We start from the raw sequence: 26,221 nt of genomic DNA on the forward strand, positions 1-26,221 counted from the left end.
ACATATCTATTATTATTCAAAAATGTTTTAAAAAAAAGGAGGGGTGAGAGCAAACAAAAACCTCATTATTCCAAACCTACATATGTACCCATTTACTGGGTAAGCAAACCAAGTAGAACTCATCATACGGAGGGGCTTCTGCTATATCATGGGATAATGTGTCATCTGTTTAGATTTTTATATTGTACTCATCACTGTGCTATTGGAATGTTCTCACTGCTCCTATTATTTTGTGACTTCTGTCCAGCGTTTGCACAACTAGCTCAAAACAGGTGAACATTTGTCCTTAAATTTTGAAGTTTGAGGTTTCTTTTACTGTTAACGTTGTCTTTTATATAAACAGGCAGCTATCTGGCTCTAAATGCACAAATTTGAGTGCGCCTTTTTTACTGCATGCACCAAAACTTAATGAGGATGATTCATATGAACTGGGAGACTTAAAGGTAACTTTATTTTTCTGTTTCAAATAAGTAATTGTGGAAACTGTAGATAGCTAAAGATGTTTTAGGTGTGTGGGGGGGTGGGGAATGAAAGCAGTGACTCTGAAACCAGAAAGGGTTCTAGTAATATGAATTCAGAAGCAAGATTAAATTCATATTTAGAGAAAAGAGGAAATGTGTATGACTTGTGCAGGAAAAACAACTAATTAATCTGTTTATATCGTCACAAAAGTTTATTTATTTTTTGATTCATCTTTAGAGAGTGATACATTGAAGAAACAACAAGGAGTCCTTGTGGCATCTTAGAGACTAACAAATTTATTTGGGTATAACTTTCGTGGGCTATAACCCACTTCATCAGATGCATGGAGTGGAAAATACAGGAAGCAGGTATAAATATATAGCACATGAAAAGATGGGAGTTGCCTTACCAAGTGGGGGGTCAGTGCTAACGAGGCCAATTCAATTAGGGTGGATGTGGCCCATTCCCAACAGTTGACAAGAAGGTGTGAGTATCAACAGAGGCAAAATTACTTTTTGTAGTGACCCAACCACTCCTAGTCTTTATTCAGGCCTAATTTGATGGTGTCAAGTTTGCAAATTATTTCCAGTAAACCAGACTTCAACGAGAAACTGCAGAACTGGAAATAATTTGCAAACTTGACACTATCAAATTAGGCCTGAATAAAGACTGGGAGTGGCTGGGTCACTACAAAAACTAATTTTGCCTCTGTTGATACTCACACCTTCTTGTCAACTGTTGGGAATGGGCCACATCCGCCATGATTGAATTGGCCTGGTTAGCACTACAGAAAGTAATGTTCACTCTGTTGATATTCACCCCTTCTTGTCAATTGTTGGGAATGGGGCACATCCACCCTAATTGAATTGGCCTCGTTAGCACTGACCCCCCACTTGGTAAGGCAACTCCCATCTTCTCATGTTCTGTATATTGATACCTGCTTAATGTATTTTCCACTACATGCATCTGATGAAGTGGGTTATAGCCCATGAAAGCTTATGCCCAAATAAATTTGTTACTTGTTAAGGTGCCACAAGGACTCCTCGTTGTTTTTACTGATACAGACTAACATGGCTACCCCTTTGAAACCTGATAAATTGAAAAAATTAGTTTGTTCAAGTGATCGTCCACATGTTCCACTGTTAGTGTGCATGTGCCTCAAGCACACAAGATTTGATTGTTTTGAATAGCAGTGTCTGAGGCTGCACCTGTGCCCTGTGTGCTCTCTTGCTTCCTGTAGCAGTGGGTATAAAGGGCAGGGCAGCCACAGTTCACTCTCAGTTCCTTTGTACCTCAGTTCCGTGGCACAAGATGGAACCCATGGTGTTTGCATTTCTTAACAGTGGTTTACTAGGTACACTTCAATTTTTGTAGATAAAATTTATTCTAGTTAAATTTTCTGTATTGTTTTATACTATTTTTTAGCTTAGCTAAGAGTAGGGATAGGTTTTCTACCCTCCTTGGGGTCTTCTTCTCATCCTAGATTTCCCAAACACCTGTACACTCCTGTAAGATGGTGGCAGCTAAATCCTTGGGCTTCAAAATTTGCCTATCCTACGATGCCTGTTACTGACAGCTGTGCCCAGTGCCATGGTCCGGATCATGTTCCATCATACTGTTCCATGCAGGTCCTTTTCAAAGAAGACCCAGAAGACAAGGAAAGCAAAGCTGAAGCTCTTCCTCACATCATTCTATACAAGTGGCCTCTCTTGTGGGAAGACCATTAGAGACAACCCTGATATCAAGCCAGCCGCATGTGTCCAGCACTTTCACTAACTGTTATGCCATGCTGAGCTGCCATGCTCCCTCTAATCTGCACTCTGCATCAGCTGCACTGAAGATGACCCCAGGGAGAGAATGTATGGAATACTGCTCCAAGGAATGAAGTGGGGATGGAAGGCTTCCCCTAAGACACTACCATCGAGAGATTTTAAGACCAAGTCCCATACTGAACCTTCTATGATGGCACCAGCAGTTGTTAAGCTTAAGGCTCTTACTGCCATCAGCACAAACAGGGAAACAATATCCATGGCACTGATTGTCCCCATACTGGGCATCTCAGAGCCACTGAAGCGCGCGCGCGCTCTCTCTCTCTCTCTCTCTGCACCATGCCTGCATCAGAACTGTTCATCTCTACCTTGGCAATGGAAATTGATGATGGAGGTTCATCATCATCCTTCACCCATTGCATCACAATACACTGCACCTTGAGATCAGCCCCCCTACTGAGTTCATCCCTCTGACAAATTGTGAGAGGTGTCCACTAAACTATCTCCAGTACACATGCAGAGATGAAGCACACTGGAAAGGTCAGTTCCACTTCCAGAAGAGGACTATGCCTCCTCCTATTCCCTGTCAGAAGCTTATAGCGAGGCATCCTCCCCAGAATACCCTGTTGATTCTCCTTGGGTCGTGTAGTGGTTGCAGGCATTTGGCATCCTTCAGGAGGTCCAGACTGCCATAGACTTCCCTTTCAAGGACAATAAACTTTTGAACAGTGCCACTGACAATACCTTGCATACTCTAAAGGAATCTAGGGTCACATGGAGATCCCTGGGCTTTTACAGCATAGCCCAGGGGTTCTCACTTCATTGCACCATCACCCCCCCTCTGAAAACAAAAATTACTACATGACCCCAGGAGTGGGGACCGAGGCCTGAGCCCACTGAAGCTTGAGGCCACCCAGGCCCCGCCACCCCGGGCAAGGGGGGCAAAGCCCCGCTACCCCGAGCAGGGTGTGTGTTCAGCAAAGCTGAAGCCCAAGGGCTTCAGCCGCTGCTGAGAGGTCTGTAATCTGAGTCCCACCACCCCGGGCTGAAGGCCTCGGGCTGAAGGCCCTGGGCAGTGGGGCTTGGGCTTTGGCTTCAGCCCCAAGGCCCAGCAAGTATAACGCCAGCCCTGGCAACCCCATTAAAACAGTATCCCGACCCACTTAGGGGTCCCGACTCACAGTTTGAGAACTGCTGTCCTAGCCCCTAAGAGGAAGTTCTTGAATCAACAGCAACAGACCCAGACTGTAGCAGTACTACTTATTTGGAGTCCCTGAGGAAGAGGTCACATTTCCACCTCAGACAACTCCACTTCCTCTTTGACTGCTTTCCCATCTGGAGCCCTATAAGGAAACATCAATTTTGACATGCAGAGCAGGAGTTGCATATTTAGAATCACTGGTTAGTCACCTTCAATTAACTCCCTGTTTGGTAACTGCCTCTCCCGTTTCTGGGCAGCTTCACCGTGAGTCACAACAACAAGTACCCAGAGTTTTGTTTCAGAGGGGGCACTAGCCCAGTTAGGTTGGGCTCTGAACCTAATACGCACTTTACCCCCATCCCTGGAATACCAGGGATCCTGAGCAAGTTGAAACAGGATGTGGACTGAGTCATCATGATAGAACTGGCTTGGGGCAGGCAGTATTGGTATTCGTATCTAGTGAGTGTATCCATTTGATGGCCCATTACTTTACCAGCTCAACCAGACCCGGTCTCTCAGTGCAACAGCGAGTTCCACACCTGGACCTAGTGTAACTTCTCCTGACTGCTTGGATGCTAGCTAGCTGACATTAGGACATCTTACTTCACAGAAGATGGATATCAGACTGTCTGCTTTCTCTAAAACTCTCTGGCCTCACTCAGCTCAATATGGGTGCTTGAGGCAGTAACATCTGCTAATCACCCTCTGGTCCAGTGCTAGACAGTCTTCTTGCACCCTGAGGTATCAAGATTATTTAAGGGGTTCATTAATGTCATCCCCTCAGTTCAGGAACCTCCCTCTATCATGAGACCTTAACCTAGTGATGTCAAGCCTGAGAGGGAACCCCCTGCTGAAAACCAGCTATGTGCTGCTTCTTCGAGTGCTGTCCCTGTGGGTGCTCCACTTCAGGTGTTTGTGCGCCCCTGCGCTCGTAGTTGGAGACTTTTAGTAGAAGTGCTGGTTGGGTTGCACATGCTTAGTCTCCCCCCCACACCTCCCTAATGGGGATGCCCAGTTTCCCTGGCTCTCCGCACCTTGCCTCCAGGCTCAGAGTGCCTGTCCCTGACAGCCATGCTTGGTGTGTTTGCTGCCTGCATGTTAGTTCCTCCGACGCAGGAACTAACAAAGTGTTGCATTGCCTCAGGCTCACAGAAAGGCAGGGAGTGGAGAGGTTTCATGGACCTGCGTCGGGGCATGAGGCTTGGGCCCCCTCCCCCCCGCCTTTACCAGCCGCAGCTTCGGACAGGAGTGCTTTCTCCAGCCCCACATTGGAGTGCCCCACCAGGCATCACTCGAGGAAGCACCTGGGTCCCCACCACAGGAATAAAAAACAAACAAACCCACAGCCATCCCACGGATAATAATAGCACTGGCTGTGCTGTCAGCGCCAGGAGCTCTGGTGCCTGAGAGCTCCGGCACCGCTGCAGACAGAGACTTAGGAGTCCCGTGCCTCCACGCCACAGCTGCTCCGAGGGCAGGCATCTAGTGCTGGCACCGGCTGTGCGGTCAAGTGCTGGGAGCCGAGGTGCTGGAAAACCTCAGCACCGCTAGAGCCAGAGACTCTACAAGAGCCGGCTCCAACACAGGCACTATGGGGAAATCAAAACCCATGCCTCTGCGCTGCGATGTACGTTCATTCCACGGACAGGCATCTAATACCAGCACCTGCTGTGCTGTTAGCAACAGGAGCCAAAGTAGTGGAAAATCCTGGCACTGCTGGCACCGTTAAAGCCAGAGACTATAAGAGCTGGCTCCACCACAGGCACTATGGGAAAATCAAAACCCTGTGCCTCCACACCGCATTTTATATTTGTTCTGTGAGCGGGCATCCAATACCAGCACCGGGAGCCAAAGTAGTGGAAAATACCAGCACCGTTAGAGCCAGAGACTGTACAAGAGCTGGCTCTGACACAGGCACTAAAGAGAAACCAAAACTCTGTGCCTCTGGACCGCAATCTACAAACGGCAGTGCGGCGCCACTATAAGAGACGGCTTCTTCAAAGGTGCACCCAACACGCACAGAGGTGCAGCCAGCAGCACTGCCTTCCCCCTCCGCAGCCCTGGCACTGACAAGGACGCAGCGCCAGGGGCCAGTCAAACCAGCACAGCAGCAGTTCCTCAGACATAGGGTTCTGGTTTTTGGCTCTGCCCCATATCCCTCTATTTGCGGTACTGATATGAGAATGATACCCTCAGCACCAAGTCTCCTTCCATCCCCAACATCACTTGCTGTCTCACTCCTTATTTGAAGGAGGAAGATGAGGAAGAAGAGGGAGTTATTCCCCCATCGACTCCTATCCATCAGGAGTCAGTCAACCCAGGAGTCTCTCCTGGGGCATATTATGCTGTCCCCAGGTACTTAAGTGGTATGGGGACCCCCTATGCTGCTCCCATCCCAGTGGGCATACTGGACTCCTTGGGTCATATGCCCCACACAAGGGGGACTGCCCGCCATGGTCAGACCCAGCACACAGTAATTCCCCACAGCTTCTGTACCAGAACCCTCAGTGTTACCAGGGGAAGAGGAGGAAAAATCTCTACCCCTGCAGGGGACATCACCTTCCCACTTGCCATCATTGTCCACAGAGGACACTTTTATGCCTCCTCCCCCTAATCTAGGGGATGATTTCGAACTGTTCCATGGCTTATTTGAGAGGGTGGCCTTCTGGACATCTCCCTTGAGGAGGTCCCTGTGATACAGCATGGGCTAGTGAGGTTTTTTTGCATACATCTGCTTCGTTTAAAAAAAAAATCCCTTCATATGAATGAGGCACTGATGGACCCTGTAAGGGTCATTCTGTGGACCCCTGCAGCTGCACCTTCAGCTGTTGGAAGGTCCAACAGGAGGTGTGTACCAACAAAGGGTATTGACTTCACATCCAGCACATAATTTCTTAGTGATGCATGCCACGTTGCTGGACTGCATCTAACAACAGCCCTGAAACACAACTCATAAGGACTGGAAAAGACTTGATCAGTTTTGGCAATAAGGCTTACTCCTTGGCTGCCCCTCAATGCCACATAGCCAACTATGCGACATTACTAACAAAATACAACTATACAAACTACACAGAAATGTCCGAATTGATTAATTGTATTGCCAAGGACAAGAGAGAACCATTCGCAACACTTGATTCTGAGGACAGGGCTGCAACATCTGTGTCAAAGGTGGTTGTAATGAGAAGTTCATGGCTCCATCTTTCTGGCTTCCCTGACAAGCGACTCTCCGATCCTTGGGAACCTATAACCCCAAACTTTACATCCCAATGATACCACCAGCCAATGTATTCACAACAACAGCGGTGATTTGACTCACGGAGTCGCAGACACAGGCCCTGAGGGGACAACAATCTACTTCTTAAGTTGCATACCAACCATCAACTTCCCCTAACAAGAACTCTATGGATGGAGACCAATGCTCGACCTCCGATAATTCAACAAGTTTGTCAGAAACACGATTAAAAATGATCACACTATATGCTATAAGCAACTGCCTGCTAAAAGCATCAACCCAGCAAACAGCATTGCAAGTCACCAAAGAGGTGGTAACCCTCTTCATGAATCTGGGCTTCCTAATAAATACCGACCAGCCCACTCTAACAACAGTGCAAGAACTGGACTTCATTGGGACCCACCTCAACTCTATCGAGGCTATAGCCTCACTACTGAGACAATGTTCTTTCAGTCTCACCAGCCTCATACCTGCTGCGTGAAATAGCCCACAGGTATCTGCCAGGACTTACCCCCAACTCCTTGACCACATGATAGCCACAACATTTGTTGTCAGACGCACCAGATTAAACATCCGTTGCCTACAAGGAAGGCTACGTATCAACTTTTGTTCCACACAGGCACAGCATAAACAAACACCCCATGATATAAAGGACCCCCTTCTCTGGTGGGCAAAACTGACCAACGTATGCATGGGGGCACCCTTCATTCAGACCACAACTGCCTCACGCCTGGGATGCGAAGCACACCTGCACCCACATTCTATATAGGGCTGCTGGTCCCCTGTGGAATCCCTTCGACATATAAACCTATTGGAACTTCAAGCTGTCTGCAACGCTTGCTCCCAATTCCTGCAACTCATCAAGGACAAGGCTATTTGAAGCCTTAGCTTGTATGTATTATATATACAGACAAGGGGGAGCACACTCACAATACCTCTGTGTGCAAGCCATAGAACCCTGACGATGGTGCATCAGACACAATATCCACATCACCACAGCAGATACCCTCAGCAGACAAATTTCTCAGGACCACGAAGGGAGCTCGACAACACAGTACTCTTGCATGTATTTCAACACTCAGTAGAACTTTTATTAACTGCACAAAATACCAAACACACTTGTTTTTGTTCCTGTGCAGGTCTCGATGTGCAGTCGTTAGGCGACGCATTCCTCCTCAAGTGCAATGCTCCCCTTCTCTATGCCTTCCCTCCTATTCCTCTCTTGAACCGAGTGATCCACAAGATCAGGCTGGATGAGCCACAGTAATTCTACTATCATGATCTTGCCAAACCATGGTATTTTTACTCCCTCAGCATGACCGTGCATCCATGAATCACACTCCCACTTCTGTCTCACCTGCTCTCCCAGGACTCAGATTGTGTCCTTCATCCACCGAAACTCCATCTCAGAGCATGGCTCCTCCATCGCTCACGGAACCTGAGCTGACCTGTTCAAAGGAGGTACAAAATATAGTTACACAGTTGAACAGAAATTAACTGTTGCCCATACACCCTGAAGGGGAGACGAGTTAAGGCCTGGTGCCAACTAAAACAGATGACTTTCATCCAGGGACATTGCCCGCTATACTGTGTTACCTATTAGAACTCAAATGGTCAGACCATGAGCTCAATAAGTCCATCTACCTACCATCACAACATTCCACCCCAAGGTGGATTGCAATCCCATCTTTACCCAATGTTTCCTCAGAGGACTCAATAATGCCTACTCTGAACTACGTGAGCCTACTACACCAAGGGACCTGAACCTGGTCCTTCGAATCATCACCTCTTCCCCATGTGAACTCAGGATGACATAATCACTGCTACACCATTCTATGAAAGTAGAATTTCTTGTGGCAATGACATCTGTCACACGTGTCGGAGCACTTTGGGCTTTCATGGCAGAACCCCCATACATGGTCTTCTTTGAGGATAAAGTCTCCCTCAGACCACACCACTAAACCCCACACAGATAGAACACATTACACACTCCATAATTTGATGTTTGGAGGGCATTGGCATCTTACATAGGACTAAACCATCCCATAAATCACCCAGACTATTTCTATCCATCACTGAATGCTCCAAAAGGAGCACCATCTCTAAACAAAGACTTTCCACGTAGATCCAAAATCGCACAAAACTCTATCATCAGTGTGACTACCAATCCCTCATGGGGATTTGCTCACATCCCACTAGAGCCTTATCAGCCTCCATGGCTTCCCTGCACAATGTACCTATCGCGGATGTTTGTAGAGTTGCTGCCTGGGCCACAGCCCATACCTTTGGACAGTACTATGCCTTAAAGCAACAGGCAACATCTGATGCCTCCTTCAGATGCTCTCTACTATCAGAGGTCACGACTTCAACTCTGAAGCTCTTCCTTCCATCGGAGGGCACTGCTCTGAAGTTACCTAAAGTGGAGCACCCACAGAGGCAGCACTCGAAGAAGAAGAGAAGGTTACTTACTTTGTGCAGTAACTGAGGTTTTTCGAGATGTCTGTCCCTATGGGTGTCCACTACCCTCCCTCCTCCCCTCTACTTCGGAGTTTCCTTATTAGTCTCTACAGTAGAGAAGGAAGTGAGTGGGGGTTGGTTGCACAGCATCGGTTAACTGCCTGCAGCAAGGCAAGGACTACTCATGTGCAACCCAAGCGGCACTAGTACTAAAAGTCTCTGACTATGAGCGCAGGGGCGCATGAACACCTCAAGTGGAGCTCCCACAGGGACATGCATCTCGAAGAACCTCAGTTACTGCACAAGGTGAGTAACCTCTTCCTCTATCACTTGTCAGTCATCACAATGACTAGAGAAATCAGGGGAGATGCAGGGTGGGTCTGCCATATAAAGCTTTCCACAAGGACAGTTGCCCTCAGGTCTCACCCCATTCTCCTGCCAAAGATGTTCTGATGTCCATATTAACCGATCTGTTCATCTCCTGGTCTTCCCTGAATGAAACGAGACTGCATATGCTGGATATTGTAAGATCATTGTTTTTATTTGGACAGGACTAAATCATTCAGATGTAGTGCCATGCTCTTTGTGATGTTTGCTGAAAGGGCTAAGGGACAAGTGATGTTGGCACAAACTCTCTAAATGCGTCTTGGACTGTGTGAAGATTTGTTATGGCCTGGCCAAGAAAGACCCATATGGACATGTTAGAGCTTACTCTACCATGCCCAAGCAACCTCAGCTGCCTTGGTGGCCCAGTTAGCATATTTGAGATGGGGAGGTTAGCTAAGTGGGGATATGTAGGTCAGGCCACATTTTCACATCTCATTGTTCACAGGCTTCTAGATTGGATAGAAACTGTGGTAGGTAGGCCTCTGTTCTCACTCCTCTTAGTGCTGGAATGACTGTTTGCTACACATCCAGAGTGGAATCTGTGAATAATCATTTGAAGAAAGTACAGTTACTTATCCTATAGTAACTGGTTTTTCAAGTTGTTTCTTCAAACATTCATTCCCTTGCATTTCACTTTGAATTTCACATATGAGGTGTTCACAAGTTTTTTTTTCCCTAAGCTAGTAAGGAATGATGAGATAGACAAATGAAGAAAAGTCTCTTGTCATAAATAATGCAATGTGCAGTGGTAGTCAAGAAGATAATATGAATATCAGGATTTATTAACAAAAATGAGTGCTCAAGATTTGAAGATTTGTTGGCATAAAACAACTTACAATTGGATTAAGAATACTAAAACTATTTTGTTGGTTGCTTCACTTTATTTAAAAAAGGAAAAAAGCATACCAGAAATAGGAAAATTTAGAGAAGGATAATAATTGGAATGATTACACAGGTGTAAACTTGTGTGTTCATATATTTAAAGTTTAGAACTAATAATGTGTTTATTTGGTATGGGATATATCAATGGCAAACTATTATCACAAGGAAATGACTTTTAGATACTGTGTTTGAGTTCTTTTTCTTGATGCTTTTAAAAATATATATTGTTTTCTTTAGTCCTTACAAGATGAAAGCTCTGTACAATCACAGATATCAGATGAAGAGAGTTTAGAAACTGCAACGGAATCAACTGTAACCCTAAAAAATAAAACAGATTCAAGTCTTGCAACAAAAAGAAAAGAAGGTAATTGTCCTAATAAGACTAAATTGTTACCAATCCAAAATGGAACAAGCATTTTAAGTGGGCTGTTCTGTTTAGAATGTCTTCTAAAGGGAACTTTATAACTAGCCAATACTTACTACTTTTGTGATTAGGGAAGAATTTAAAAATACAAATTCCTCTTTATTTTTTGTGGGGTGAGGTTGGGCAAAATCAGCCTTCCAAGAAAGGACTGTAAATATGTTTAAAACTGAAGCTTGATAACTTATCACCACTAAGTGCTGGAATTGTAACAGATGTGCCTGTATATACACCTCTACCCTGATATAACACGGCCCTGATATAACATGAATTTGGATATAATGCGGTAAAGCAGTGCTCCGGGGAGGCGGAGCTGTGCTCTCTGGTGGATCAAAACAAGTTCGATATAACGCGGTTTCACCTATAACGCGGTAAGATTTTTTGGCTCCTGAGGACAGCGTTATATCGAGGTAGAGGTGTAATGTTCATCTACTCTATCCTTGCTAGCTTTTTGTGAGTAGGCGAGGTGTTGAAAATTACATGAATCCTGACCTTTGGAGAGCAAGACTTTTGGCAATTTGAATATCATGCTTGCTCCCTCCCCCCCCCCCCCAAAAAAACAACAACCCCCACACACGCAAAAAAACCACCCAAAGGCAAAGTCCCAGCTCCTCAGCTAAACAGTACAACAAAGTTGGAGGATACTATTTCCTATCATCAGACTAGATGGATTACTAGACTAGAAATGGATGCATAACTCTTATCTAGGTTACCAGCGTGAATTTAGCCTTCATCAGTAGTAACTAAAAGTAGCTCTGGCTAAAAATAATATATTGACCAAGGGTACATTTTTTTAAAGTGCCCAAGTACCATTTTCAAAAATGACTGAGGCACTCGGGAACCAAAGTCTCACTGACTTTTCAGTCAGGTTCTTTTAAAATGTTACCCTACATTCCTACTTTTGAGTCTTGTGTTTCAAATGTGAAACAGGCTCGCTCTTTGATCCGTTTGAGAGCCATGAAATGAAATTGTCCTCTCTTTGTCTGCTTAAATAAAGAGCCTGTAACATGCCTTTTAATATTTTTAAAAATATTGGTGATGATCTTGTCAGGTGAGGTAGTATGTAGTGGATTCAGTGGGTTTTAATAAATGCTTCAAGGTCTTGTACACCATTTTATGTTCCCTGCCTTGAGGTGTTTGCTGTTTTCTAAATCTACATAATATGGAATGTGAAAACACTTCTGTGTATTTTCTTTTCCCTGAAGAATATCTCATCTCTGCCACAATTTCTTTCTTTATAGATTTATAAATGAAATAGACCAGAAGAATTCTTTTGTTACATCAGCTAACTTCCAGAGACTAAAGACTATCTCTTCCCTTTTGCTCTTAGATAGCTGAAAATCCCTAAGATTCCTTCAGGCAACTGTAATTTATCTTGCCCTTGACAAAATGGCACTGAGTTAATTCACACTTTCAGTTCCTACAAACAAAAAGTCAGATGAACACATTAGGCATTTTTGGATCTGGCTAATTACCACTCTTATTTAATTGTGTATAGGGACAGGGAAGGCAAGACACTAATCAGTCTCAGATGTTGGGAGTTAAATTCAAAATTCCACTGCCACATGCTTTAAAACTGCCTCAACTCCCCACTCTGGTCCTGTATTCTAGTTTTCATACCTTTGATCAAACAGAATAGAATAAATCTTATTTGCAGCCAACACTGCTCTTTAATTGGACAGATTGCTGTCGTGTCCCCTCCTTTTTGCCACTCATTTCTTCAGTTGAAAAGTGGTTCTTCTGTAGTCTCTGGGGCAGACGGAAAGAGACTTGACCCTGTGTTTGCTGCAAGATTATGCAGATTACCATTGTCATCCTACCTGCATAGTCCAAATACCACTACTAAAATAAAATGCTGCCTATAAACGTGTGTGTGTGAGAGAAAGAGAGAGAGGTAGTATTGATTAGGAATCTAATTCTTTATTCTGTTTAAGAGGCAAAACAAATGTAGACACCTGTTCATAGTAAAAATGGTGATGGTGAAACCTCAGATGGTATTCCGACCTATATTTAAATTTTCAGTGAGAGCAGTTGCCGCCACTGTTGGGAATTAGTATCTATTTGTGTCTGAGCACTAGCTATTTAAAAAAAGAAATGAAAAAAAAAAAGCTTCAGCACCAGCTGAGTGCCCTAGATTCCTGTCTGCACTATTTCATATAGTTTAAAACTTTTGCTAATTTATTATAGATAATTGTAATATTTTTGATAAATCCTGGAAATATTCTAAAGTTCTACTTGAAGACTCCAAGCAGTTGACAAGATATTACCCTACACTTACGTAAAACTCGGCGATAGAGAACTTGTGACTTAAACCACCTTCTTTTTACTTGTTCTTTTTATAGTGTTTAAAGGAGACAATTTCTGGGAAACTAAATTATCAAGGTCTAACAATGAAGAGCACCTTTGAAAAAACCTAATATTTTAAAAGGATACTTTCAACCACCTCTTTTGCTCCTATTTACTTTTTTCATTGGGTAGAAAATGCGCACCCAATTTTTAACAAAGTGCTTAATAATCCTCTTGCTAGCTTCTGATTATTTCCAATAGCAGAATTTGATCAGTCATGAAAACACCCGCTGTCTGTAGTAAAAATCTATTATAAAAAGTAGTTCATACTCAGTAAAACATTTTTAAACTGCACAACTCACCCACTTCTATTATCTGAAAATAAGTGAGATTAGTTTATATACTCAAAGGCTGATTAGAGTTAGTTGCAGAAACCGTCAAAAGGTAAAAAATTTTTAACATTAGTTATTTATATAATACATACATGAAAAGAATATTAAGATTGCAAAATCAGTCATTCACAATTTAAGAAATGCCTGAATTGAGGATGTCTGTGCAACTATAATATGGCCCCCATATTCATATGCATTTATCATACAATCTTTAATTACACAATCATACATAAGGCTTCGAATAGGTAACAGAAGTCCTGGATTCCGTGACCTATGTGACTTCTACAGTGACCAGCTGCACTGGCCACTGCTGGGGAAGTTTCCCCTCCCCCCCCCCCCAACAGTAGCAGGAGTTTGGGTGGGGGGCTCAGGACTGGGGGGTGGGGCGTGGGAGGGGGTGAGGGCTCTGGGTGGCACTTACCTCAGGGGTGGCGCTCCCCAGAAGTGGTGACATCTCTCAGCTCCTAGGGGGAGGCCTCCACCAAGGAGCTGAGGGATGTCACTGCTTCCGGAGAGGCGTGGAGCTGGGTAGGGAGCCTGCCAGCCCCTCCAACCCCCATCTTCCCCCAGCACTAGCAGGGGTTCCAGGCTGTCCCCCCTCCGAGCACCTGCGGCACCCTCGGGCCACCTCCCTCCCCAAGATTTAGTCAGGAGTATATAGTACAAGTCATGGGCCGTGAATATTTATTTACTGCCTGTGAGCTGTCCGTGACTTTTACTAAAAATACCCGTGACTAAAATGTAGGCTTAATCATACATAGTTTTTTGATAGGGTCCCCTTGCTTCATTCAGGGTGCAGAATGCATGACACTCAATGAACGAGTCAATATTTTGTTTTCTCCATTATTCTGTGGGTGGCCCCATGCTTTATTTACTGTACACTATTCAAACCCTGCTCTGAAGACAGAATTATGAACTTCTGCATGGGTTTTTAATATGTCCCTCATCGCTATAGTATCTGAATACTTCAGAAACACTTGGTTTCAGCACACCCCTGTGAGATAAGGGGGTATTATCCTCCTTTTACTAATGGGGAATTGAAGCACAAACACTAAAGTTGAAAATGTCCACTAATTTTGGGTGCCCAATGTGCTTAGGATCTGATTTTTTAGAAAACTTGCCATTATAGAGCACTTTATCTGATCAAAACACAGGTCCTACTAACTTTATTTGCCAATGTGAGCACTCACCCCTTCTGCAAATCAGACCTCTAGGTCAAATTCAGCACCCAGAAAATGAGATGCACATAATTTGGTTTATTTAACATCTGTCTCCTTTAATAATAGAAGAAAAAATGACTTATTTCAGAAACAAATGTGCCGCGTCAGGAGCAAAGGATACCAGAATTGAGGTATCTGGAAAGTCACGAGGAACAGCCCAGTTCTCTTGGAAGTTACAGAAAACAAGTGGAGCAGTTAAAACTAAATTGTGTTACATCTGCAAAGAAATGGGAGATTCCAGAAGTGACACACAAGAGCTACACAGAGGTGACTTCATTCTTTTCTTATATAGGAATGTAAAATGTGGTGGTTTTGTCTAGTCACTTTCTCTTGTTTTCTTACGTATTGCTATGGATGCAGAAATCTACAGTGCTCCATAAAAGCTCACGTTCACTAAATTGAGACTAATGTGCTCTTACTCTATGTGAGAATTTCTGAACTAACAGCCTACTTTACCGTTGTTAGGGTAAGCGATCAAGTTTTGAACAGCCTATCCTTCCCATTTCAAAAAGATCGTCGCCAGTAGAAGCTGCTGCTAAAAGAAAAGATCCAGTGTATTTTTGTGGAACACCAAGCAACAACACTCTGAGTGATTATATGGCCTGGTAAGGTCTCTTAGTGTGTGTGTGTTTAAATGGACTTACCACAGTAACTTTGTAATACTTTTATTAAGATAACTTAGTTTAGGGCCTCTAAATTGCAAACCTAAAGTTTAGATGCTACTCCTGGGGTAATTCTGCTCCAAAAAATAAAAAATTCTATGCACAATATTTTAAAATTCTGCATATTTTATTTGTCAAAATAACACAATATAATCATGCTAGTTTCAGTTATTTAGGTATTTTGAAATACATTACCAATCAGCAAGTATATCTGTAACAATATGGACAGAAAAAAAAAAAGAATTGGGTAGCTGTTTTATCTGGCAGATTCCTTACTAGGCATATTAATACAGAACTTTGAGTAATTCATTTAAACTACACTACAGAAATGTATTTCCCATCCCTCAGAAGCAGTGAAAAGGCTTTGGGGAGTTGGGGTAATGGAGGAGCTGCGGGAGAGGGGGAAGGAACCTGGGAGTGAAACTGGAGGGTTGTTGTCTATGGGTGGGAGAAGTATGGAATAGGGGTTGTTTTTTGAGGGAGCCGGGGGGATTGTTAGGGAGTTGGGAAGCCTCCCTCATGCAGATGCTTGGATTCAGCCAGGATCTCCCATTCAGTTAGGCACATCTGCCCCTTTTCCTGTATGTCTTGCAGCTCCTTTCCCCATGTGTCCTTCAGCCCCCTTCCACCATCCTCATGTGACCCTGCTGCCCATCTTCCTGTGGCCCTCTGGCACCCCTCCCATTCAGCCCCTGGCTCAATGCTGTCACCCCTCTAGTTCCTGAGCCTGCACCCCAGTCTGTCCTGCCCCAGTAGCTCTTCTGAACCCCAGTCTGTGGCCCCCAGCAGTCTCATGTGCTCCTTTCTGTCTGTCCTAACCTGGCTCCATGGGGAAGGTGCTGTTTGAATGCAGCTGCCTGCTGGCTGTTCTGGCACCACAGCAGCCTCTGGTAGGTGAAAGGCAGAAGTGCAGCACTTCTCGGGCAGAATGTCTGTGCCGCACATGAGTTCTGCATGTGCGCAGTGGTGCAGAATTCCCCCAGGAGTAAAAGAGGCTAGAAAAGATTTCTATGCATCTTTATGCATGATATCAGGAACAGCACATCACTCTAAGAAATCAGAATGATTTTAGAATATAAGGAATTTGTTGACTTCAAGTTCTAAAATCAGGACTTCAGTACTAAATCTAAACAATGGTCTTTGTTACAAACACTAAACGTTGATATCTAGTCACTAATAAAGGACACTTTATCTTTGAATCCCTAATTTTGGAATTGATTAAAAGACCCATATTGACTTGAACAATTAATCTGCATAAATTTGAGAAACCAGTATTGTAGATTCTGGAGCAGTTGAACTTGAGTTTCCTTTCTGGAATGGTACCTTTGAAGAGTGTGTTAATGTATTGGGAAGGAAGTGGTAGGAGCTGGAGTGGGAGATAGGAGGAGAGAGAAAGTAGCCATGGGAGAACAAGGGCAGAAGGGTTTATGATGACTAGAGCACTCTGCCATCCAGAATGTGGACTAGATCCCAGGATTTCTGAGTCTTGGCATTCCTCTGCAGTTAAGCATATAAGTGTGAAACCCACTGGCAAAGTGTCTCTCATTCCTCTAATAACTGGTCCACATAGAAGCAAACAGCCTATTACTGCTACCAATTACTGTTAGTTCAAGTGTTAGAGATCTTTGCTGTGGATTCTGTGTTGTGCCAGCTCAGATGATGAGCCCATGCGTGAATCAATATGATTCCACTTGATAGAATTTTTTCAGAAACTTAAAACAAAAAACTACACGGAGGTCTGATCTACACTAGGGAATTAGGTTGGTATAACTATGTTGTTTGGTTGTGAAAAATCCACACCCTATGAGCAATGCCTTTAAGCTGACCTAACCCCCGGTGTAGACAGCACTAGGTCAACAGGAGAATTCTCCCATCAACCTAGCTATTGCCTGTTGAGTAGGTGGAGTACCTATGCCACAGGGAGATATCCGTTGGCGTAAGTAATGTCTTCACTGAAGTGCTACAGTGGTGCAGCTGCGCTGCTGCAGCATTTTGTGTGCAGAAAAGTGCTAAAAGAACACACAAGTGAAAAGTTAAGCTCTCAAAGGTAAGGAAATGTCAGAATTAAAGGTCGCCCATGCAACCTTTAATTAGGCACCTTGGGAAAATACATTGACACTCTTTAATTATATGATTCCATACTCATGGACTGTGCTCTGGGAAGGGATCCGAATTGTGTAGTGAATGAGGCTTTTTATAACACCCCTGTCTTGTTTGTTGTGGAAGTTGAAAGATATGAATGAAGTAGAGGACTTCAGGAAGAGAGTGGGTTGTCTCATGGGTGAGGTAGTTGAATGCCATCCTGGATTCCATTTTCACTTCTCCCACCAGGTTTGTGTGTGATGCTGGGCAAGTCATTTAAACCAGACTTTTCACTGTTGGCCACTAGTTGTCTTCCTCATTTTCTTGGTGCTGAATTTTCAGAAGGGCTGAGCATTGTAGTCAAAAGGAGCTGTGCTTTTAAACATACTAAGTACTATTAAAAAAACCAAACCTCTATGTAATTTTAAACAAAGAAACAACAAAAAAACGCAGTCCAAGCTGTGTCAAGTTGGTCATCTAAAATTAATGGACACTTTTCCCAGTTTTGGTCTTACACAGAGATGATCAGTTCCCTATCTGTAAAGCGGGGATAATATACCTTACTGGGATGTTATGAAGATTCATTGATGTTTGTGGAGCACTTGGATACTTTAGTGAAAGCACCACAGGAAAACTCATAAGGAAATGAATAATTCTGTATTCAGTGAAGAATTTGGATGGCTTGCAGTAAGTGATGAATGGGTCCGCACTGAATGATGACGATTAAAAGAAATACTGTCTGACTACATGTTCAGTTAGCACAATTCTTTGCACTGAATGAGGCAAGGGTCCAGTGGAAAAAATAGTATGTCAGGATATAATTAAAGACTGAATCATAACATATATGCATAACATAGCCAAACTGAAGACTGTACAGTGAGCCTTCCTAACTTTTGAGTGTTTCATTCTGCAATCTTAATGTTATTAATTAGAATAACATTAAGATTGCAGAATGAAACACTCAAAAGTTAGGAAATGCCAGAATTAAGGCTCACTGTACAGTCTTCAGTTTGGCTATCTTATTGTACAGTCTGGATATATCAATATACACAGAGTGACCAAGACTTTTAAAAACCTGCTAAGTCTATACATAGGTACCATAATATGGACCTTGGTGCCCAACTTTAGGCACTCATTTCTTCACATTTTTATGTTTTACATCTTGACCAGTGTCTTCATCCTAAAATGTGTAAATTTGAATAAAAGATTGCAAGCTTGAAACTAAAGAATTCCAGGTATAGTTCTGACACACAGACTGCCTCTGAACATGGTTAGGTTTTCTAACTATTTTGTATGTTCATTTCCCAGTTCAGTTTTTTTGGGCAGGAGGATAATACCTCAGAGAGGTCTTTTGATCAATCAGTTAACATTTATGAAATATTTCTGAAGATTAAATATTATTTATGTTTACTTAAAGATACTTCACATTTGAGAGGTACTTTTTCATCTCAAGTTTGAGAGCCTATGTATAGTAAACTGTACTAATGAATAGGAGCATGAATAAAGTAGTGACAAAGGCATTCAGTGACAGACTGGATAAACTGTCATGATTTTAGGAAGTACTACAGATTTCAACTTGTAATAGACCTACTTTCATACTAGGCATTGTGACCTAGCATTGGACTAGGAATTAGGAGACCTGGGTTCTTATTCCCAGTTCTGTTGCTGGATTATTGTGGGCAAGTCACTTGACCTGTACCTCAGTTTCCCCATCTATAAAATGTGAATGATACCTCTTCTTCTAAAGTACTTTGAGTCTACTTATGAAAAAACATTATAAATAGCTAGGTGGTGGTAGTATTATTATTTATTATTATATTTTTGTAGTAATACTGATTAGGTACAAACCTCTATTTGATGATGACAGATATTTCCCACAGTTTCAGAACTCCAGTTGTAAAGAATGACTTCCCACCAGCGTGTCAAGTGTCCACTCCATATAATCAGGTTCCATATTTCCAGCCACATACACCAGCAACTCCATTTCAAAGCCAAATTGGCTTACAGGTAATGTAACCTGAATTGTATCTCCTTGCATTTAAAAAATATTTTACCTCTTTCCAAGATTTTTCAGCCCCATATTTCTCTTGATTATATAAGGTAGAAGTGGGTGTGTGTTTTGTATAGATTTAGTTCACCTTTACATTTATGTCTAAGGCTGCTGTAGATCACCTACCTGGAGCAGGAATATGGTAGAGTTCATATTGCCGTAATCAGAAAAGAATAACTGTTTCTACCTCTGTCATTTCACTGAAATTTATGTTAACTATATTAGGTCAGGGCTTGAAAAATCCCTTAAGCCATATAAAAAAAGATTTCTTGGGAGAATTCAGTCAATATCTGTGAAATCTAAACTTCATTTTAAAGGTGGCATGGCATTTAATCCTTTACAGTTGTGAAAGTAGTCTTCCAAATGTAAATTAATGCAAGTGCAGTGATGTCTTCACGAGTTTGCCAACAGCTCGCTCCTGTATCTCTCTGCTGCAACATGCAACTGAATTAAAATAAAACTATCTATTGTCGATTTTTCCTGCTGTTGTTTTAGACCCCTTTGGACAGAGACAAAACTGGCAAGAATAAGGTGTGTTTCACTCTGCTCGGGTTTGGGAAGTACTGGAGCTATTCACTGCCGAGAAGGATCCAAAAAGAGGCTAGCAGAAGGGTAGAAGGCAGAAACTTCTACCTTCATAGCATCCAGCAAGCTTAGGAAGGCAGAGGGAAAAGGGAAATAAAGAGATTATGGTCCTCCTCCCTGCTAGTAGCCAGTGTGATTTGAGGGGTCATTTTCAGAAATATGTTAGCAGGTGACTATCTGAAAAATGGAGTAACTAAGAACCCAGGGACAGGATCCTGGTAGGAATCCCACTACTTACGGGGCTGGAGAGTAGGCTGGACTTCTCACTAGGGCGATACCCCTGGGCAGAGGGGCCCATCTTCTTAATTTTAATCCTCTGGCTATTAGGTTCTCAAGAATTTTTTCCTCTTTTTTCAAACTCTGTGCAAGGGGAAGGGGGGAAATTGATGGGATAAGTTAGAAAAGAGAAGTGGGGGAGAGGGAGAGACAAAAAATGAGAGATGGATGTGAAGCGCACAATACAAAGAGAGAAAGGAGGAGTATAATGGAGTGGAAGGAGGAAAAAGGAAACTTTAGGACTCCAAAAACATTGCAGGAAAAGATGCACAATGATCTATTATATTAAAGTAAAAATGGAATGAAGCCAAGAAAGGAAAGAAAGTATACAGAAATAATGAACATAGTAAGCTTTTTTAAACTTACTGAACAAAAGTGAATTGGCAAAATATAAACTGAACACAGTACAATATTGTTCTATTCTTTAAATGCAAAGGTTGGCTTTGGATACATAGGAAGTATCATTACATAAAGATATATTTCAGTCCTCAAGATATTAAGTGTTGGGTGGATTTTTCAAGCCCTGAATTAAGTGCTTTGATAGGGAAAGCCACAAAGATTTTTGTAATTGTATTGTTACTTAGCAATATTGTGATAATCTTCATCAAGATTTCAAAATCTCCATTCGGGGAATAAGTGTTATCTCTTAAGTATATGTTGCTGTCCGAAAATATTGATCTGTCTAACAACAGTCGTCTGCCAATTCTGATAATGGCTAAATTCGCGTATCTAGATCTGAAATCTACCAATGGCTGAAATTCAAACTGATGCACATATTTGTTTTCATAAAACAAATGCCATACTATTTCCTCTTTAAATTAAATACAACTTGATTTTTTTTTTAAACTAGTGCATATTTTTGTAATCCAAAGGCAAATTTTAGAATGGCTCAATGACACATCTCTGATCTGGTCAAGAAGGTGTGTGTATAACATGGTTGTAGCTATCAAAAAAATAATTACAACTGTTCTTAAAGCTGTCTCGTCAAGTACCATCTTACGAAATGCCAGAAGTAAGATTGCCCATGAAATCTTAGTTTTGTCCCCTGATGTATAAACACTGATTAATTAAATTAGCTTGGTTTTTCCCCCCCACAGTACTGTTTAGGGCCTGGAATGTTTGCAGTGCAGTTGGAATGTTTACAGTATTTAATGAGCAAGCTTCTAGCAAGTATCACAGCACCTGCACAAATAGCTATTTTCATTTTAATTTTTCTGTATGCAGGTTTCAGCTTCTATACCTTCAAATGAATGCCTGGCCATTAAGGGAAGAGTGTACACCATATTAAAACAAATAGGTAGCGGTGGCTCAAGTAAGGTAGGAGATTTTTTTTTTAACCCTTAAGACTAATGGAGCCCATTATTTGTAATCTGACTACTTCTGTTCAAATATGTAGATCATGGGTGTCAGACAGATAGGTCATTTGCTAGAGCCAACCTGGATGATGTATTAGGTGACCTGCATAACACATTCAGATTCTTCAGAATCTTTTTTACTAAGGCCTTGGCTACACTTGCAAATTTGCAGCGCTGCAGCAGGGTGTGAAAACACACCCTCTCCAGCGCTGCAAATTGCGGCGCTGCAAAGCGCCAGTGTGGTCAAAGCCCCAGCGCTGGGAGCGCGGCTCCTAGCGCTGTATGTTATTCCCCACAGGGAGGTGGAGTACGGACAGCGCTGGGAGAGCTCTCTCCCAGCGCTGGCGCTTTGACTACACTTAGCGCTTAAAAGCGCTGCCGCAGCAGCACTTTAAAGTGCAAGTGTAGCCAAAGCCTTAGTGAAGGCTTAGTTTCTAGCCCTCATAGCTGCAGGGAACATTCCAAATGTGACCAGAATTTAATCACTGTAATAATGTCTGTCTGAGTCTGCAGACAGCCTGAAACAGTGACAGGTGTGAACATCCATGGCCCCTATTAATCTAATTGCAGTATCAGTTTTCAAGCCCAGTGATGACTTGTTAATGTGAACATTAGTGACTTTAATCACTGGTCACTTTAGTGGATGAAATAGGAATAGTAGGTGGGAGTGAAGCACGTTGGGTTGAAACCTGGGAGATGCTAGAGGGAAAGAAATGTGGAGAAAAGAAGACAGGAGATTCTCTGAGACAGGAAAGGGGAAAGGAAATGGAGAGAGGAGGATGGGGAAGAAAAAGAAACAGATAGAAATAGAAGAGGTGCATCCTTTTTTACTGTGTAGTGAATGTGACAAAGCTCTGAACAAATAATGACTATATAGTCAGTGGGAGTTGGGCACCTAACTCCCTTAAGTGCCTCTGAAAATTTTAGGCAAGAGTCAACAAACATTTAAAAATAGGATTCCTTTCCCCCTGCCCCCCCAGCTTTATCATGTATAAATGTTTATCTAGTTTTTAGGAGTTCAATTTTCAAAGGCTCCTTAGACATACCAGTGATATCAGTTTTTACCTTTCTAAGACATCTGTCTCCGGGAGTTTCTAACATCCTTCCATCTGCCAGCAATGGAAACTCTGGTTTAACAATAACTGTTACATCTCTCTGAGATGTTGTCAAGGCTGAATCCCCGCTCTGTCACTCCGAGTGCAGAAGGTAGGGGTCTGCAAGGATGCTAAAAATGAATATGTGCCATTCCAGGCTTGTATTAAACTCCCAAGGTTACAACTTTTCTCTGACCTTGGCTTGGTAAACGCTGCCACCACCCAAATGCAAAAAAACCCCTTTCAATCGAGGAAGGAGCATGTGGGAAATCTTCTCTGTGGGGGTACCCTCAAGCCCTTTCACCCTCCTCCCCTCCCCCCCTTCCGGGAAGAGCTGAGAAAGCCACAGCTAATTTCCTTTGTTTTCTATCGGCTAATTGAACATGCACAAACCTCTTAAAACACCAAAAATCCAATCCTGTTCTTAAAAAGGTAAATTTTATTAAAAACAAAAAGGGAAAAAAATACATCTGGAACTTAGGCTTTTGCGAGTTTTTAAAAGAGCAATTCCAAAAATCAAGCACCCAAAATAGCTTTCTTGGGGAGTCAGCTTAAAAGTTACAAGCAAACAAAAGCATCTGGGGTTAGCACAGAGGAGATCCACAAGCCAAAATAAAAGAAATAACCCATATCACCTCTTTTTAGACATTCCCTAATTTTACTTACATATCTGAGGCTCTGGATAAGTAGGTTCGAGGTATGAATTGATAATCTATAATCATACCTTGTTTAAAGCTAGTTACAGCATTACTGCTCCATGTCCCTGCACCCCAGAGAACAACAGACAAAGGGAAAGTTTCTTTCTCAAGTTTAAAAGTTCTAGCCTTCCCACTGGCTCTTTTGGTCAGGTGCCCACTCCTTTTCTTTTACCTGTGGGCTTGTTAACCCTTTACAGGTAAAGAAAGCAGAGAACAGACATCAAGAGGGATTTTACAGCTAACTGGCTGGTTGGGTGTTCATAAATGGGGGCTACTCCCTCCTTCATTTATCACATATGTAAAGTCATGTGATACCAATAGGTGTTGTGATACCGAATGATGCTGCAGCACCAATATACGTTGCGGTACCAAGTGGGATAGTGGCACTGAACTGGGTTGCTGTCGCTAGCCAGTGCCACATTCTCCTAGAAAGGAGAAATCCTCAGAGTTCTCCTCCAGATCCTCTAAGAAGAGGAGCTCTAGTTCCCCTTCCAGGGATTCTCCCTCAAAAAGACCTCTGTCTCTGGACAGATGTATAATCTTGGAGAGGCCTTCCTCAAGGCTTGGTACGATAGTGGCAAGAGGCTCCTTTGGTGCAGGTGAGGTGAGAAAACACCACAGTGCTAAAGGTAAACAGGGCTCTGAGAAGAATCTGGTGCTGTTGTCTGGGGTGTCACCAAGCACAGATGACCGGTACCATTGCACCTGCCTTTAGTCTCCGTCATGGTACTGTGTATGCCTCCAGCCTCTTCAGTGCCATCTACAAAGCACCCTAGGCCTCTGGTACAGTCAGAAAAGGATGAACACCCAGTACCACAGCCCCGCTCAATGCCATTATCCCATTGGTACTGCAACATCTATCAGTGCTGCAGCAACATACTGAATGTACCCCAGGATTTTAGGTACCAAAAAGACTTAACAGTGACTGCTGAACCAATGTGTCTGCTGCTGGCAGTTACCAAGCACCTTTCAGTATTAAGAACCTTTGGTCTCCAGTTCCTTTTACAACCCCAGTACCATCGCCTCCCTTTTCTGTGGGAGCTCCTCCATTAGAAGAAGAGAATGGTGACTATGAACTTCCCTCCACTTCTTCCATTTCATTGCAGGCTTCTCAGAGGCACCCTTACGCTAACTCTCTTTCCTGAAAGGGTAGAGAAGATGTTCTGGGGCCTCATGACTTCTGATGGGAGCAACCCTGGATACCACTCCCTCCCCCGTGTGGATCTCTGGCCATATTGGGATCCCTGGCCAGCTTATCATCCGCCATTTTCTAGGGCCCCGAGCCTATCCCATCAGGATAATAAAGCGATCCAAGCTTCTCCTCTCGAGGGACAGGAGACCAGGGTAGACACAGAAGCCATTCCTCAAACCACAATCTCATCTTCTTTGCCGAATGAGACCCTGATGCCTCTTCCTCCACCAGTAATGTTTGATGATTTTCAGCAGTTCCAGGACCTCGTTAAGCAGGTGGCAGACTTTCTGCAGATACCCCCGAGGAGGTCAAAGAATCCCCACACAAGCTGTTGGACATTCTGCACTCTGTGATACCATTTAGAGTTGACCTCCCTATTAATGATCTCTGCTGGAACCATTTAGCAAACCTTGGCTACAATGACACCCACTTGTAAAGGGCTGACAAAAAATATGTCCTCATCAAGGAATCTGAATTCTTCTTCTCTCACCCACTTCCCAGTTCTCTGGTTATTGACACAGTGAACAAGGAAGGCAAACAACTCCATTAAAAATCCACCCCCTGCAGCAGAGATTATGAATTATCAAGTGCTGATGGCTAAGTAAAACTTCACCAACTACACAAAGTTTGAATTGTTTATTGAACACCTTCCTCCAGATAAAAGGGAACAATTCCAGGCCACTGTTGCTGAGGGACAGTTAGTGGCAAGAAGATTGTTGCAGGCTGCTCTCAATGCTGCAGACACTACAGCCCATTTCATTTCCACAGTTGTGATGGTGCATAGGACTTCCTGGCTACAGTTGTCTGGCTTCCACAAAGAAGTCCAGAATACGGTAGAGGATTTCCCATTTGATGAACTGAAGTTGTTTGCAGAGAGCCTTGACAAGTCATTACATACCCTTAAAGATTCCAGGACCACTTTTCGCTCATTAGGCATCTACACTCTTGCAAACAAATGAAAGGTCATCAGATTTCAAACGGCTCAAAGATCCCGCCCTATGCAATTCTCTGGATTCCAGAGACTCACGAAATTTCCCAGGAAGGAGGCACAGGTTCAAGAGAACGAGACCCTATAAACCCATCTGATGTGGCTTTACAACAGGTGTCGTCATTGAAATGACACTTTTGACAGGGCAGTCGAGGGTTCGAATTCCCCTGTCATTAACCTGCCAGCTTCATTGTTTTGCCCACCTTCACCCATTTGGAAACTGACTCTCCCATTTACAGCATGCATGGGAATATATCGTCTTGAACAAATGGGTGTTGGAAGCAATATCAGGCTACACCACTGACTTTTCCTCCCTCTCTCCTCCTCATTCCCCTTTCCTGCCCCTTTTCAGGGACCCCTCTCAAGTTCCTCGTAAGGCAGAAAATAAACACTCTTCTTTGTTTAGGAGCAATAGAACCAGGTCAACACGGCTCAACACAGGGGAAAGGATTTCTATTTGAACTGTTTCCTCGTACCAAAGAAGAGCAGTAAATGGAGACCAATCTTAGATCTGAGACTCCTAAACAAAT

At 43.2% G+C, this 26,221-nt stretch overlaps 1 protein-coding gene across 2 annotated transcripts in view; it reads left to right on the plus strand.

Annotated features, from left to right (window-relative positions):
- Positions 1-26,221, plus strand: part of TTK (TTK protein kinase) — a 128,737-nt gene that overhangs the window by 64,371 nt on the left and 38,145 nt on the right. For both annotated transcript variants that reach the window (XM_045011898.1, XM_045011899.1), the window contains 6 exons: positions 344-443; positions 10,628-10,754; positions 14,798-14,976; positions 15,175-15,314; positions 19,334-19,460; positions 21,589-21,681. In XM_045011898.1, coding sequence (XP_044867833.1) covers positions 344-443; positions 10,628-10,754; positions 14,798-14,976; positions 15,175-15,314; positions 19,334-19,460; positions 21,589-21,681 — 766 coding nt within the window. The remainder of the gene's footprint in view (positions 1-343; positions 444-10,627; positions 10,755-14,797; positions 14,977-15,174; positions 15,315-19,333; positions 19,461-21,588; positions 21,682-26,221) is intronic.

The sequence above is a fragment of the Mauremys mutica genome, chromosome 3 (assembly GCF_020497125.1).
Source record: "Mauremys mutica isolate MM-2020 ecotype Southern chromosome 3, ASM2049712v1, whole genome shotgun sequence".
NCBI lineage: Eukaryota > Metazoa > Chordata > Testudines > Geoemydidae > Mauremys > Mauremys mutica.